Raw genomic sequence first — 14,824 nt, forward strand, 5'->3', positions numbered from 1 at the left:
ATTATTAAAGATCCCTTAAAAATAATTTTATTTGCCCATGGTGATTTCTGTTTAACGTCTAAATATGCAAAGCCTCGGCTTTCTGTTGTATCAGTCTGTAATAAAGGGGTAATCAGTAATAAAGGGGTATACAAAAGAAAAGAAAAATATCTATGTGGAACTTCATGAATTCTTAGCTGCATAATCCATGCCTGTTGCAAGAGAAAACGTCATTTTCCCTCTCGGATTCATTCCTTTTCAAGTGCTGTGTGACAAGTGTATTCTGAGGTCACTGCCCACAGTTTGGAGCCAAGACAGCTGGGATAAAAATCATGCTCTTCATCACAAGGCCCAATAGCTATACCCTTATGAACACATAAGATGATGCTAAGTGAAATGAACTCCATGTTATGGAAACAATTGATATATCACAGTTGTAACTACTTTCAACGTCCTATGTGTATGTGTAGTTTCTATTATTGATGATGTTCTTGTATCACCTTCCTATGGTTGTACCTACACTATCTCTGTAATCTTATCTGAGTATATTGGAAACCGTGTTTACTGGTACTGGAAGTAGGAAATTCAAAAGGAATACCAAATTTGAGAGACACAGGGTAAAAAAAGAGAAACAACTACAAACCAATACTTGCAAAACTGTTTGGTGTAAGTGAACTGAACACCTGGGGCGGGGAGGGAAAGGGGGTGAGGGCGGGGGGCATGAGGGACAAGGTAACAAACAGTACAAGAAATTTATCCAATGCCTAACGTATGAAACTGTCACCTCTCTGTACATCAGTTTGATAATAAAAATTTGAGAAAAAAAGAAATCATGCTCTTGCTTGCCATGCAAGATATGTCTTTATCTTATCTGTCACTGGTGTGTTTCCTAATCTTTTTTTTTTCTTCTGTTCCTGGGAACCCAAGGCCTGGGCATTGGCCTTAGCTTTTGTTTGCTCAAGGCTACTGCTCTATTGCTTGAGCCACAGCCGAGTGACTCAAAACAGAAGATTTTTCACAAAGGTGGAGCTCTGTACTCCAAGATAAAGGCCATAGAATATTTGGTGTCTAGGAAATCCTATTCCTTATTTAATGGGAAAAAGTTTTTTGCTCTGGTGCATGTGGTAACAGAGAATAAGCATAATCTCTCTCAGCTTAAGTTTCTGAATCTCATTAATTTCCTCATCAAATCCTCTATAAAAGCATAAGTCATTACATTTACATTCCATCCAAATTGGGGGTAATGGTGGAACATATTCATTGGGAGAGGAGCAAGCATTCAATCTATCAAAGTTAAAAATTTTGAAATACTCCTCTTAAATTTCGATGCTCATTTCCCAGGCTTATCTTCAAGAACTACCAGCTTGTTTTGGCATTGGCTTTAACTATTGAAGAGATCAACAAAAACCCTGATCTTTCACTCTGGGGTTTGATATCTGTAATGTTCAAAGAGAAGCTTGGAAAGCATTTCAAAATCCCTTTGCTAGCCTCTTTGGGAACTACAACAGTCTAAACTACTCCTGTAAGAGAGAGAGCAAGTCTATAGCAGTACGAACAGGACCATCAGGATTAACATTGGCCAAAATTGGGACATTTCTGGACCTCTACATGCTTCCACAGGTGAGGGTAGAAGAAGTTGAGTGATATTTTATAAAGGTCTCATTTGTTGCCATTTCAGATGTAAGAAGAAAATGATATAAAGGGACTGGATTTAGGAACCTATCAAATTTTGTGATAGTAAAGAGTATGAATTCAAAGAAATGGGAAATATACTCCCAATGTTCAGAAAAAGAATGGAAAAATGTAGAGCAGACAAACGGATTATTTGAAAATTTAAGCGTTATCAATTATTTTCTTTAAAAACCACAAAATGAAAATAACTTCAAAGTATAAATATATATTGAGATGGACGTTGGTGACTCACAACTATAATCCTAGCCACAGAGAATACATATGTTCAAATACCCAGGAAAGAAAAAGCAAGAAGCATGTGGTTCAAGGTGTAGACTGCTTGCCTTGAGAGAAAAAGCTAAGAATGTCCATGAGGCCATGAGTACATGTCTCTGTACTAGTGAGCTCTCTCTCTCTCTCTCTCTCTCTTTCTCTCTCTCTTTTTCTCTCTCTCTCTGTTTCTCTCTCTCTCTCTGGTGCATAAACAAGGTATTATCTTGAATGAAGTAAGTCATACTCAGAAAGAGAAAGGAGGCATATATTCTTTCACATCTGGAAGTTATATATAAAATATGTACATAAAATATGAAATACAAAATGTGTGTGGGCCAAAATCATATCCATTTGCATATATACAAGATTAAGTATGGTACACATAGGGATGAAATTCCATGGTTTAACTTCCCTGTTCATGTAACAGACAGAATATAAAAGGAATACAAGAAAAATGAAGCATACCTTGTGTGAGGGGTGTATATGTTAAAGGAATGTGTAAAGGAGCAGAGAATTAAGGTTGGAAAAATACAACATTCAATGCACATATGTGAAAATGGAACTAGGAAAGTCAGGGAATGGGTAAGTTTGATATAGATGGGAAGACCTGATAGAAATAGTGGCGGAGATCAAGTGGCATTGTATGAACAAATTGATATCTAATAAACTATTAAAATTTATTTTTTTAATATTAATAAAAGGTAACTTTCAGCTACTTCAGCTGGTTACTATAATATAACATTGTGGTTGAGACTGTAATGAGTAGAAATCGTATTATTCATGGAACATAACATTTTCATTCCATTTAACTTAGCTTTGGGACATTAGATCAAGCCCTCAGTGATCATAACAGGTTCCCTGTTCTCTATCAGATGGCCCCAAAGGACATATTGATGACCACTGCCATGGTCTCCTTACTGCTTCATTTTCATTGGAACTGGGTGGGACGGTTTACCTTAGAAGATTAGATTGGTTTGTGGTGTCTTCCAGAATTGAGAAAACAGATGGCGAGATGTAGCATTTGTGTAGACTTTAACCAACAGTCCCAAACTATGTCCTGTCATTTAAATTCTTGCCACTTTATGACCAGATTAATAAGCCATCAGCAAATGTCCTCATCATATATGGTGATAATGAATTCATACTCGATGTAATTAAGTGTGTGGAGCAGTATTTCATAAAAGGCAGTTTGTATCCTGAACTCACAGTGGGATTTCACTACAAGAAGGAGATATTTCATTCTAGGATGTTTTCATGTCCCTCTTATTTTCTCACACCATCTCCCAGATATTTCAGGATTCACAGAATTTGTCAAGGCAGTGAACCCTTCCACATACCCAAAAGACTTTTCCTTGCTCGGCTGTGGTTTCTCTCTTTTAATTGCTCAGATTCTGAGTCTGACTGTGTAACATGGCAGAACTGTCCTCGTGATGCCTCCTTGGATTGGTTGCCTTGGTGCACTTTTGACTTTGACTTTTGTCTGCAGACAGTTACAATATATACAATGCTGTCTAGCTGTCTACACTGTGGCCCAGGCTCTCCATGAGATGCTTCTTAATAAAGGAGAAGTACAAACAATGGGAAACAGAAGAGAGACAGTGCCTTCCCTTGCACAAGTAAGGCCTCTGTTACAGGTGGCACATACTGTAAACAAAGTCACTTCTTACATGGTTTTCAGGCCAGTAACCATGACAAAATTAATTTGATGTTCTATAAATTCTTTCATTTACAATATACTCCTAGCTGATATTTTGAAAACTGTAAAAGCAGTTTTTCCCTATGAATTTCTTACATGATAGCAACGGATGACATGTTAAACTAAATTACACATATTTTTCATAACTGACATAATTTCATTGCACTTTAGGTATTACTAATGTAGCAAGCATACACCAGAGACATTCATAAAATTAGTGTTTATTGACAAACTGTAGCCTCGCAACTGAGAATTGTGTCTTTGATGACTTTTTACATGCAACTGGTTTCTTTTGAAAAGAGGCTTTCTCCTTCTTTGGATTCTGAAAGATATTATTTATCCATCCATACAATTTCTTCTGGTGTACTTCATGGGGTGTACTTGATCAGCTATTCTTGAATTCTGAGTCATGTATACAGTGAAATCAGGAGCTTTTCTTGATTTAGATTTTTTTTCGCTTCACTCTGGGATGTACTTCAATATAAGATGATGTATCTTTTAAGCTGCATCGTTTTCTGAAGAACATCCAGTTCCAAAATCCTGCTGGAGATCAATTGATTTGGGATGAGGAAAGGAAGTTGGAGGCAGAGTATGACATTGTGAACATTTGGACTTTTCCAGAAGGTCTTGAATTTAAGGTGAAATTAGGAAAGTTTCCTCCATATGCCCTACCCGGTCATCAGCTGTCTTTATCAGTTGATATAGGACAGTGGGCCATAGAGACCACAGAGGTGTGTTAGACTTCATTATAATGCTTTAAGGACACATAAGGAAGAGAAAAAAATCGCCCTTAAAAATGTATATCTGGTTGGATGTCAGGAATTTAGTCCTGAAATACTACCTACTCAGGTGGCTGCAATCTGAAGATCATGGTTTGAAGTCAGTCCAAGCAGGAACAACTGTCTGTTTCTTATACTCATTTAACCACCAAAAAAGCAAGTTTGGGCATTGGTAACACATGCCTTTAATCTTGTGCAATCAGGAGACTGACATCCTGAGATCTAAGATTATGGGACAGTTTAAAACCTGACCTGGCCAAAACAATCTCCAAGAGTCTTATCTCAAGTGATCACCAAAAAGCTCAGGTTAAGCTGTGGATCAAGTGGTAGAATGTTAACCTTGAGCAAAAACAGTCTCAGCACCAGGAGTAGCAACAAAAGAGAAATTCAGAGTTGCTAATGTGGATTTAGAATAAGGTCATAAAATATAACCTGTGTATTTCTTAGCAGGTTTCTAACACCTGACAAAGTTTACCCGTGGAATGAATTTATTTGACTGAAAAGTTTATTTTACTCCCTTCTGTGCAGGATTCATTCAATGGTTAGTAGGCTTGCTACTTAGGTATCTTTGGTGAGAGGAATCATTGAAAGAATCCTGTGACAAACTTTTCAACTCATGGACACTGACATGTAAGACGGTATGGTGGATAGAGGGTTCACATCACCTTATAAAAGGAAAGTCTGTGCATTATTTACAGTATACTTTTAAAGGTAAACGGAGAAATATTTCTTCTTGCTATTCACAATCTCACAGATGAACAGGAGACGACATGAATTCACAGAAATCTCCATAGGGCTGGCAAATAGCATTTACTTTCTGACATTATGGTATAAATTCTTAAAGGTCTCACACTTCTCAAGGCCTTTGTGATCATGTGATATGGAACGGATAACAGTATTCACTTTATGGACTGGATTTATGAGCATAAAGCTTTCCACTTAATAATACAATTGTTTAAAAGAATGGAATTTTTAATAAGTTAGGTACAACATTGAACAGTTATTGATACCTATCAGATTTCCATCAGCCTCCTCAGTCTGTCTGTAGTGAAAGTTGTGGTCCTGGATTCAGAAAATCGTATCAGGAGGGAAAGGCTGTCTGTTGCTTTGATTGCATTCCCTGCTCAGAAGATGACATTGCTAATGAGACAGGTAAGATTATGGCTGATGGACAAATTCATACTCACTCCTGGAATACATCAATCCAAGGCAAGGCACAAAGTCATGTATTCAGATTGCAGATTCAAATTCCTTCCATCACATAGCAATTAGATTGCAACAAGGGTCATAATGTTTCTTGAAAAAAATAAACAAAACATGAGCTCTGAAGAAAAATAGGATTAATTTTTTCTACTCCTTTGTATGCAGGTTTGTTCAACTTATTAATCATGTAAGATCAACTGTTATCATATGAAGTGCAATGCCTTCTTAAGGTTGTTGTGTTCTTTAAAATTAGATATAAAATACAAAGGAAGCACAGACAAGTCCATCTTTATTTCCTTCTGAACAGAATTGTTCTTGCTACAGAATGAATATTATGAGCTGAGTTTAGGGTACAAAGGAGGAGCAAGTGTTGTGCATAGCATGATTTTATACCTTCCATTCGTGCTTTGATTCCCTGTTCACCGCCACTTTACAGGGGCATAGTTGAGAACAATACACAAGTTTGAGGAAGGGTCCCAATACTCTTATTTATATTGCACAGAGATTTAGATGGGAGCTCAAGCTTTACAGTCCATGATAGTTAATGTGGTATTTTGTTGGGATCCAGCCTTTGGACTTGACGGGGGACTTGACGCCCTTCCCCCCAGCCCTAGGGGAATGTGGAAGCAGGCTATGGTTCTCTGGGTCCAGAACCAGAAGAACCGGCTTTGCACCCAGCCCCCAAGTCTCTGGCCAGCCCAGGCGCCTCCCTGTCTCTCCCTGGCGCAGCGCGTTTGAGTGATGTTAACTCAAGAGGGGATCATGAGATAGCTCTCAGCCTTTCAGCGTTCTGGCCGATCGCCTTCTCTCGATATCATTTCCCTTTACCCCCGCCTTAATAAATCAGATTGCTCTTGAAGCTTCTCCGAGACTCGCATATGCCTGGCTTTCTTTACTGGTAAGGAGGTGGGTAAGCGTTCTTGTTAGGCCGCACACAAGTGAGGTCAGTACTGACTCCCCCGCCCCATCCTGGCTACCTGCCAGCCAGGTGACCAGGAGAGAGGGTGAGAAAAGGGGGTGGTGAGAAACGTAGCCGAGCCTTGATCCCCACGCCAGGGAAGGCGACCCGAGCCCGACAGTATTTGAGTTGTATGTACAGGCTGAAAATTATCATGGCAACATGAAGAGGTACCAAAAACAACTGTGAAGATATTATAAATGACAAGATATAGTATGGGTTAAATTCACTACAAGTAAAGAGTTTCAGTATGACATAAGAAAGAGAGTGAAGGTGGGAATAGGATACAGACATAAGAAGAATACTGGACATGCCTGGTAATACTTGGTATATTTACTTTATGCTAGGAAGTATTGACATGCCAGAATTACCTCTAGATGGGAGTTTCTTAAATTCCTGCAAAGTACTGGAAAGGGACTGATGGTTATTGAACTTCTCACCAGATATAGAGCAGTGTGTAAAAGGTCCAGATCATCAGTATGCCAACACACAAAGAAACCAGTGCCTCCCAAGGGCTTCAAGCTTCCTGGCTTATGGGGACCCCATGTGAATGGCCTTGGCCTGCATGGCTCATGTTTTATCAACAGCCACAGCACTTGTTCTTGGTGTCTTTGTGAAACACCACAACACCCCCATTGTCAAGGCAAATAACCATGATCGCAACTACATTCTGCTCCTCTCCATCATCTTCTGTTTCCTCTGTTTCTAGACTACAAGAAGTTGTGCATGAATAAAGTCACTTAAAAAAGCCATGACTACTTTTGCTCAATGGTGAATGAGAACAAGGGCAATAGAAAGTGTTGAGAAGATAAAATTAATGAAACCATATAGCCTGAAAAAACAGTACAATGAAGTTATTGTATCACCAGCCTCTGCATTGTGGCAATTAATTTTTAAAAAGTGATTTTTTTCTACAGTAAAGGAAAAGGTACATTAAAAACTGATTACAGAAAAAGCATAGTATATAGTATAATTATCTTGATATGCAGCAACATGTCAACTTTATTCAAATCTATATTCACAGACAATGTTTTCTAACAAGATGGGAATATAACAGTGCAGTGGGAGTTTATAGTAATGATAATATAAAGTGAATGATGTCAATTGTTTAAGCGCTGGACACCAGGACTGGAGACATGTAAGGTCGTTGCACAACCAGTGAAACAGTACACTGTGGAAAGACCACTTAGATGAGTTGTACATCTATGTCAGCAAGTGGGAAATCACTAACAATACACAACAATTTACTTGATTTCCAAAGGGAACAGAGAAAATACATAAAAGCACCAAATTATAATGAAGTCACAGAGAGCATGAGATGTTTTTAGTTATTCTGTAAGGACTAACCAAATAGAAAATGTTCGAATATGCATATTAATCTCACTAGATTAATTTTCACTTTCTATTTGAATTATTTACATATAATAATGTAGAGACAATAAACTAGAAAATATTTCAAATAACCCGAGAGACAGTATAAGATCTAAGCTCCATGCCATAGCCATTAAAAATTCAGAAAACTGCATGCAGTAGAAAACTTTCCTACTAATTTTGAATTATGCAAAACCATTACATTATCAGTGTTTGCAAATGTGTTAAAGTAACTTATGATGTGATGGATTATCACACAACATCAATAGCATAGTCAATTTAAAAACACAACAACAACAACAAAGAAATCTAGACATATAGGGAGACCAATGACTAAGAAAACAGCCTGGAAAAGACAATAACATTCACCATAGGTGCAAGAATTTATAACAGGTAAGCCACCAACTAGACTGTTGCTGCATGAGTAGCTGAAAATCAAAAATGTAACTCAGAATCCAAGATAGGCAAAACCATGAGAGATGGTAAAGCTGTAAGGAATGTCACCTAGACCACATTGTAAGCAGTCATCATTCTCCCAGAGGCACAGAAGGTGATGATCTGCAATGCTATTTCTCTTCCAACACTTGCAACACCAAACTTGTGGCGTTTCTTGAACCCAGTGTCATTCTTTGCTACCAACTGGATGTCCTACAATGCCATTGTGACACCACCTAGACTTAGCATAGTCCCCACGAGTTCAGATCTCAGTCCCACTTCACTACCTCCAGTGCAGAAACCAGTGTAAAGCATGTGTTCATTCTATGTGGTCACCACTGGCCTTCATGAAGCAACAGAGGGCTGGTACCGAGACACCACCTTAACATGCATTCTCGCCATGTGGAAGATGATTATGAAAAACAAAGATGCTCCGATGACTCAGAACACAGTAGGCCTTACACATACACCAGTCCTTAAGACTCACACTGCACAGATGTGTTGCCATGGCTCAAACAGTTAGAGAACTAGCCTTAAGCAAGAAGTGAAGGGACAATGCTCAGAGTTCATGCCCCACCACTGACAAAAAAAAAAAAAATACTGTGCACCCACAGCAACACTCAAATACACAAAGTCTTTGTCCATCAAGTGTCTTTCAAAATGCCCCTTTTCAGCCTTTCTCCATTGCAAAAAATTACCCTGTCTTACAAACCACCTGAAGACAAAACAGAAAAGGTTAAATGCTTGTCCCGACCTCTGTAATCAATCTGGATAAACAGCTGTGATACAATGCTCTGACTCCAGCCTTTCTCATTAAAAGTGTCAGGAGGCAGCAAAATCCTCAAAAGATACCTGGAATCTTCTACTCTCTTCAGACGTTATTTTGATTACTCCACTCTGTTTCTCAATTGTAGCATTAAGTTAGTATTACTACTTTATACATATATTTTTAATTTTTCTTCCTTTGTTATGTTGTTTGTTTCCTTTTCTTGTTATTTTCTTCTTCAATTCTTTTATCTCTTTTTCTTTTGTTTCTTAGTTTTCTTCTTTCTGTTCCTTTACTTCCCTATAGTCCCTTACTCTCTCATTTTTACCTCTTTATTTTTTATTATATCACTTCATCTTACTTCCAATTTCACCCCAACTCATTTTCCTATCTCCTGGCCCTTCAGCCCTTTGTTTTCTTTAGTCTGTTGATCCCTAGTTGTTTCTTTGTGCAAGACTGTATCAGTACTCATTTTGTCTGTGTCTAAGTGGCTCATCCTAATATCCTTTGAATACAGTTTACTTTTAATCTCATGACATAATGCTTTACTGATTACAACAATATATAATACCAACCAATGAATCACAATACCCCACCCTAACAAAGAAAAGCAGAGATAGATAGAGGAATCCATTGTATGAATGTTTGGTGTCCAGTATAATGTACCATGGTCAAATTTGTTAGTTTTTTTTCTCTTTTACCATCCACAGTGTTTACTTGTTGATTTACATGTGTATTCGTGTTAGAAAAACATAAAGAAATCCCTGAAATCTATGTTTCTGCTTGTCTGGCTTACTGTGTTTAATATAATTCCTTCCATATGTTTCCGTTTCCTTCTGAATGACACAGTATTCTTCTGTCTCATGGAAGCGTAGAATTCCATCGTATTCAATCTTGATCCGCTTGTCTTTTGAGTGAATGCTGGCTACATGGAGATTCAGTTTGTCAGCTAGTCATGTTGCCTGTGGTTATAAAGACTTCACATGTGGACAAACTAGGCCAACACATGTGTTGATCCAATGTTTTCTCCCACAAAGCTTCTTTCTCTGGGAACACACTGACAGCCATCTTCCTTGGAAACTGTGGCCAGCTATCCCAGGATGCACTAAGTTGTGAATAATCCTTGGTTTTCTAGCACTTAGATATTAAGCAGCTAACACTTGAGATACAGAACTCCAATATGGACAACAAAAGCAAGGAAACATTTCATTTAGGCAGTAACATCCTGATGAAAACCCCAAATAGCTCAGTAAATAAGAGGAAGAATTGACCAATGGGATTACATCCAACTAAAAACTTTTAATACAACAAAGTAAACAATCCCTAGACGGAATCTCTGATGTATATATTTGTGGAGGCCTCTGTACATAGAATTCTTTTTGAAACTGGATTGAATGTTCTGTAATGGTTTTGAACAATGGGTGTGCTAATTTACCAGGGTTAGGGTATGAACTTTGGTTGACATCTCACTGGCATGTGTCTTTTTTAGGGAGGGAAGGGCATTTTACTATGCACTGGAAATGGATTACAGATGTAATCCAGTTGCATCATCCCAAATGCCTTTCATGCAAATAGTTTCTTGACATAGGCATTGCACCAAAAACATCAGAGATAACTTCATCCCAGGGGACTCACTATCTGTGGTCTTGGAGGAAATCACAGCACCTTCAATGAGGACAGAGTATCTGCAAATAAGTCCAACTCATGTTTTTCTCCTTCATGCAAGGCCGCAGCTGCAGAGCCCCAGGGAAGAGTTTTACACATTTTCCTGGGGATTCCTAACAGGCTTCGATGAAAGTTGAGCTACAGTGTACATGTCTTTCAATAAACACACACACACACACACACACACACACTTAAGTTGAAAGTAGGAAAGTTTTCTCCTTGTGCTCTACAAGGTCAGCAACTGTCTTTATCTGAAGAAATGGTAGAGTGGGCCATAGGAAACATAGAGTTGGGTTGGATTCAATTGTAATGATTATAAGGACACATAAAGAAGCAAAATTATATATATAATATGAATTATATAAAATTTACATACGTAAAATTACATATATATTCATATTGATTGGATGCCAACTATTTTCTCCGTGAATCCTACCTATTCTGGTGGCTGAAATCTAAATATCATGATTTGACATCAGTCCAAGCAGAAACACCTGTGAGACTCTTATCTACATTTTACCACCACCAAAAAGCAATTTGGGGTGCTCGTGGCTCCTACCTGTAATCCTATGTGTTCAGGAGGTTGACTTCCTCACATCTAAGCTTACATATCAGTTTAAAACCTGACCTGGGAGAACTATCTGTGACATTCTTATCTCAATTGATCACTAAAAGATCAGGTGAAGTTGTGGATCAAGTGGTAGAATGCTAACCTTGGGCAAACAAAGCCCACTGACAGTGTCCAGAGCTTGAATTCAAGCCCCAGGATAAGCACCAAAATGAAAAAGAAATTCAAAGTTCTTTATGTTGTTTTAGAATATGGTCATCAAGTATAAATTGCATATTTCTTAGCACATTTCTCACACTGTGACAAAGTACCTGAAGAATCACTTTAGGTGACATAAATGTGATCTTGCTCCCTTTTCTGGAGGTCTCATTCAATACATAGTTGGCCTGGAAATTAGGCATGTTCTGTGAGAGGAATCATGGAAAGATTGTGGCCACTGGAAAAGTCAGAAGCAGATTACCCTCTAAAAGGAAGTCTGTGCATTTTTTACAGTATAGGTTTAAAGTTTCAAAGAAGATTCTTCCTCCTTGCTCTTCACAATTTCACCTATGATTAAGAGACACCATATAAAGGCATGAATTCAAGGAAACCACTAATCCCTGATCTTTTAAAGGTCTCATACTTCTCAGTAGTTCAACAGACTAGAGGTCAAGGCTATGCTACATTAAGTATTTGGAATCACATGTTATAGAATCTATAACAGCATTCAATTTACTGACTGGATTTGTGGGCATAAAATACTATGTTTAATAATCTAATTCTTTAAAATAATGAACATCTTAGAGTGTTAGGTCAAAATATGAAGAGTTTCTGATACCTATCAGGTTTCTATCAGCCTCCTCAGTCTGTCTGCAGCGAGAGTTTGGGTCCTGGATTCAGGAAATCCACTCAAGAGGGAAAGGCTGCCTGTTTCTTTGATTGTACCCCTTGCTCAGAGGATGACATTGCTAATGAGACAGGTAAATTCGTGGCTGAGGGAGAAATTCATACTTTCTGTTAGATTCCCCCAATCCATACAAGTCAATGCAAAATGTCCTATATTAGGATTATAGAATCAAAATCCTCCTTCCTTCGCTTAGTGACTTAATTGCAACAATGGATGATATAGCTTCTTGAAAAAAAGAAATAAATCAGCATCTCTGAATTACAAACAGGATTTTTTCGACTGTTTTGTATGTTTTTTTTTAATCCATCTTCTCAGTAACTAAGTTTAACAACTATATGAAGTGTAAAGCCTAGTTAAGTATCAGCTTTCCATGTTCTTCTAATTTACCTTCAATGTAAGACGAAACAAAATGTCCGCATCTTTGTTTTCTTATGCCTAGAACTGCATTTGCAGTAGAGCAAGTGATGTTGGTTGGGGTTGGTGTTAAGATACAGGAACAACTGTAGTGTATAGTATGAATTTATACCTTCAATGAGTAATTTAATTCTTGGTTCCCCACTGCTTTACGGGTGTAGGGGACAGAAAAATATAAAACTTCAGCAGTAAGGTCAAGGTGCTCTTATGTATATTGAAAGGAGTAGTAGAGGGAAATGTAAGTTTTACTATTCACAATATTGAATGAGGTATTTGAGTTACAAACAAGTTGAAAATTATGTCAGCAAAAATAATTATGAAGCTATTACAAGTGGCAAAAAATAATATGTATGCTAGTCACTGCCAGTAAATACGTTTCAATCAGGCTGAAAAAAGGAGAATGTAGGAACTAGTAAACGAACATGATAAAGACATAAAATAATATTGAACATGTTGGGCAATACTTGGTAATATTTACATTGTGCTAGTAAGTATTGACGTTAGGATTATCTCTATATAGGGATTTCCTAGTTTCCTTTTATGTACTGAGAAGGGACTAACAGTTACATGACTTGCTTACCAGACATGGAGCAGTGTGTGAAGCGCCCAGATCACCAGTATGCCAACACACAGAGAACCCAGTGCCTCCTAAGAGCTGCAAGCTTCCTGGCTTATGGGGAGCCCTTGGGGATGGCCTTGGCCTTCATTGCTCTCTGCTTATCTACACTCACAGCAGTTGTTCTTGGTATGAATGTGAAACATCACAACACCCCATTGTCAAGGCAAATAACCAGGCTCTCAGATACATGCTGCTCCTCTCCCTCATCTTCTGTTCCCTCTGTTCCTTGCTCTTTATTGGCCGTCCCAACGCAGTCACCTACATTCTACAGCAAACCACATTTGGAGTTGTGTTCACTGTAGCCATTTCTGCTGTCTTGGACAAATCTTTTAATGTAGTTCTGGCCTTCAAGGTCACTTCTCCAGGGAGAAGGATGAGGTGGCTGCTGGTGTCAGGGGATCCTAACTTCATCATTCCCATATGCACCCTGATCCAGGTGACTCTCTGCAGAATCTGGCTCTCCTGAACCTCTCCTCCTTTCATTGACACAGACACACACTCAGAACATGGCCCTCACATCCCCCTGTGTAACAAGGGCTCCCTCACTGCCTTCTATTGTGTCTTGGGATACCTGGGCTCCCTGGCCCTGGCCAGCTTCACTGTGGCTTTCCAGGCCAGGAACCTTCCGGACACCTTCAATGAAGCCAAGGTCCTAACCTTCAGCATGCTGGTTTTCTGCAGTGTGTGGTTCAAGTTCCTGCCTGTCTACCACAGTGCCAAGGGCAAGGTCATGGTGGCTGTGGAGGTCTTTTCCATCTTGGCCTTCAGTGCAGGGCTCCTGGGCTGCATCTTTGTCCCCAAGTGCTACATCATCTTGATAAGCCCAGAGAGAAATTGTCTGCATGGCTTCAGGGATAAAAGACACAGAAGTAGAAATTAACATTGTTAAGATTAAACTCATATGTTTGATTAGTGTATGGATTTTCTGCACAAAGTCTACGCCATTTTCCATTCCTATAGTTATTATTTTGAAATATTTACTTCAATTATTTTGGATGTATTATGATTTTTCTGACATATTTTTGGTTCCTTCTATTTAATATGCATTTAATCTTATCCCGTCTTATTAGAGTTGTTTGTACTAAGTCCTAGATGAAGGGCTAGGTGTACACATAATTACACTTGACATTGGTAAGTTCTCTCAGCTTGGGCTCATTCCATCCCAGCAACGTGTTCATTTACCCTGATAGGTAGCAGCATGTTACTATCAAGAGAGCCTCATTAAATCACAGAGGGAGACTAGGAGACCCTTCACCTCACAGGAAGAAGGCTGCCAGGTCATCTCCAAGCGCCTTTAGTTAGAATAGGCAGTGAACTTTGCACATGAATTTTGATGGTTCCATTAGTTTCTCATTCTAAAACAAGGCAGACATTCCCCTTAGTAAAAATGACCATTAGCTGAGCACAACATTTTCATTTGGCATGGTCCTCAGTCTTGCACTCGGCTTGGGCACCCTCCCTGAGATTGTTTTCTCAGGCTAACACTCTACCACTTTCACCCACGGCACTATTTCCAGTTTTCTGGTGGTTCATTGGAGACA

The 14,824-nt window shown here is 38.7% G+C and overlaps 1 protein-coding gene across 1 annotated transcript in view; it reads left to right on the top strand.

Annotated features, from left to right (window-relative positions):
* The window catches only part of LOC125342788, a 46,257-nt gene that overhangs the window by 13,971 nt on the left and 17,462 nt on the right, over nt 1-14,824 (top strand). Inside the window, exon 9 of the mRNA XM_048335096.1 lies at nt 2,796-2,937. Within this exon, the coding sequence (XP_048191053.1) occupies nt 2,796-2,937 (142 nt within the window). The remainder of the gene's footprint in view (nt 1-2,795; nt 2,938-14,824) is intronic.

The sequence above is a fragment of the Perognathus longimembris genome, chromosome 27 (assembly GCF_023159225.1).
Source record: "Perognathus longimembris pacificus isolate PPM17 chromosome 27, ASM2315922v1, whole genome shotgun sequence".
Taxonomy (NCBI): Eukaryota; Metazoa; Chordata; class Mammalia; order Rodentia; family Heteromyidae; genus Perognathus; species Perognathus longimembris.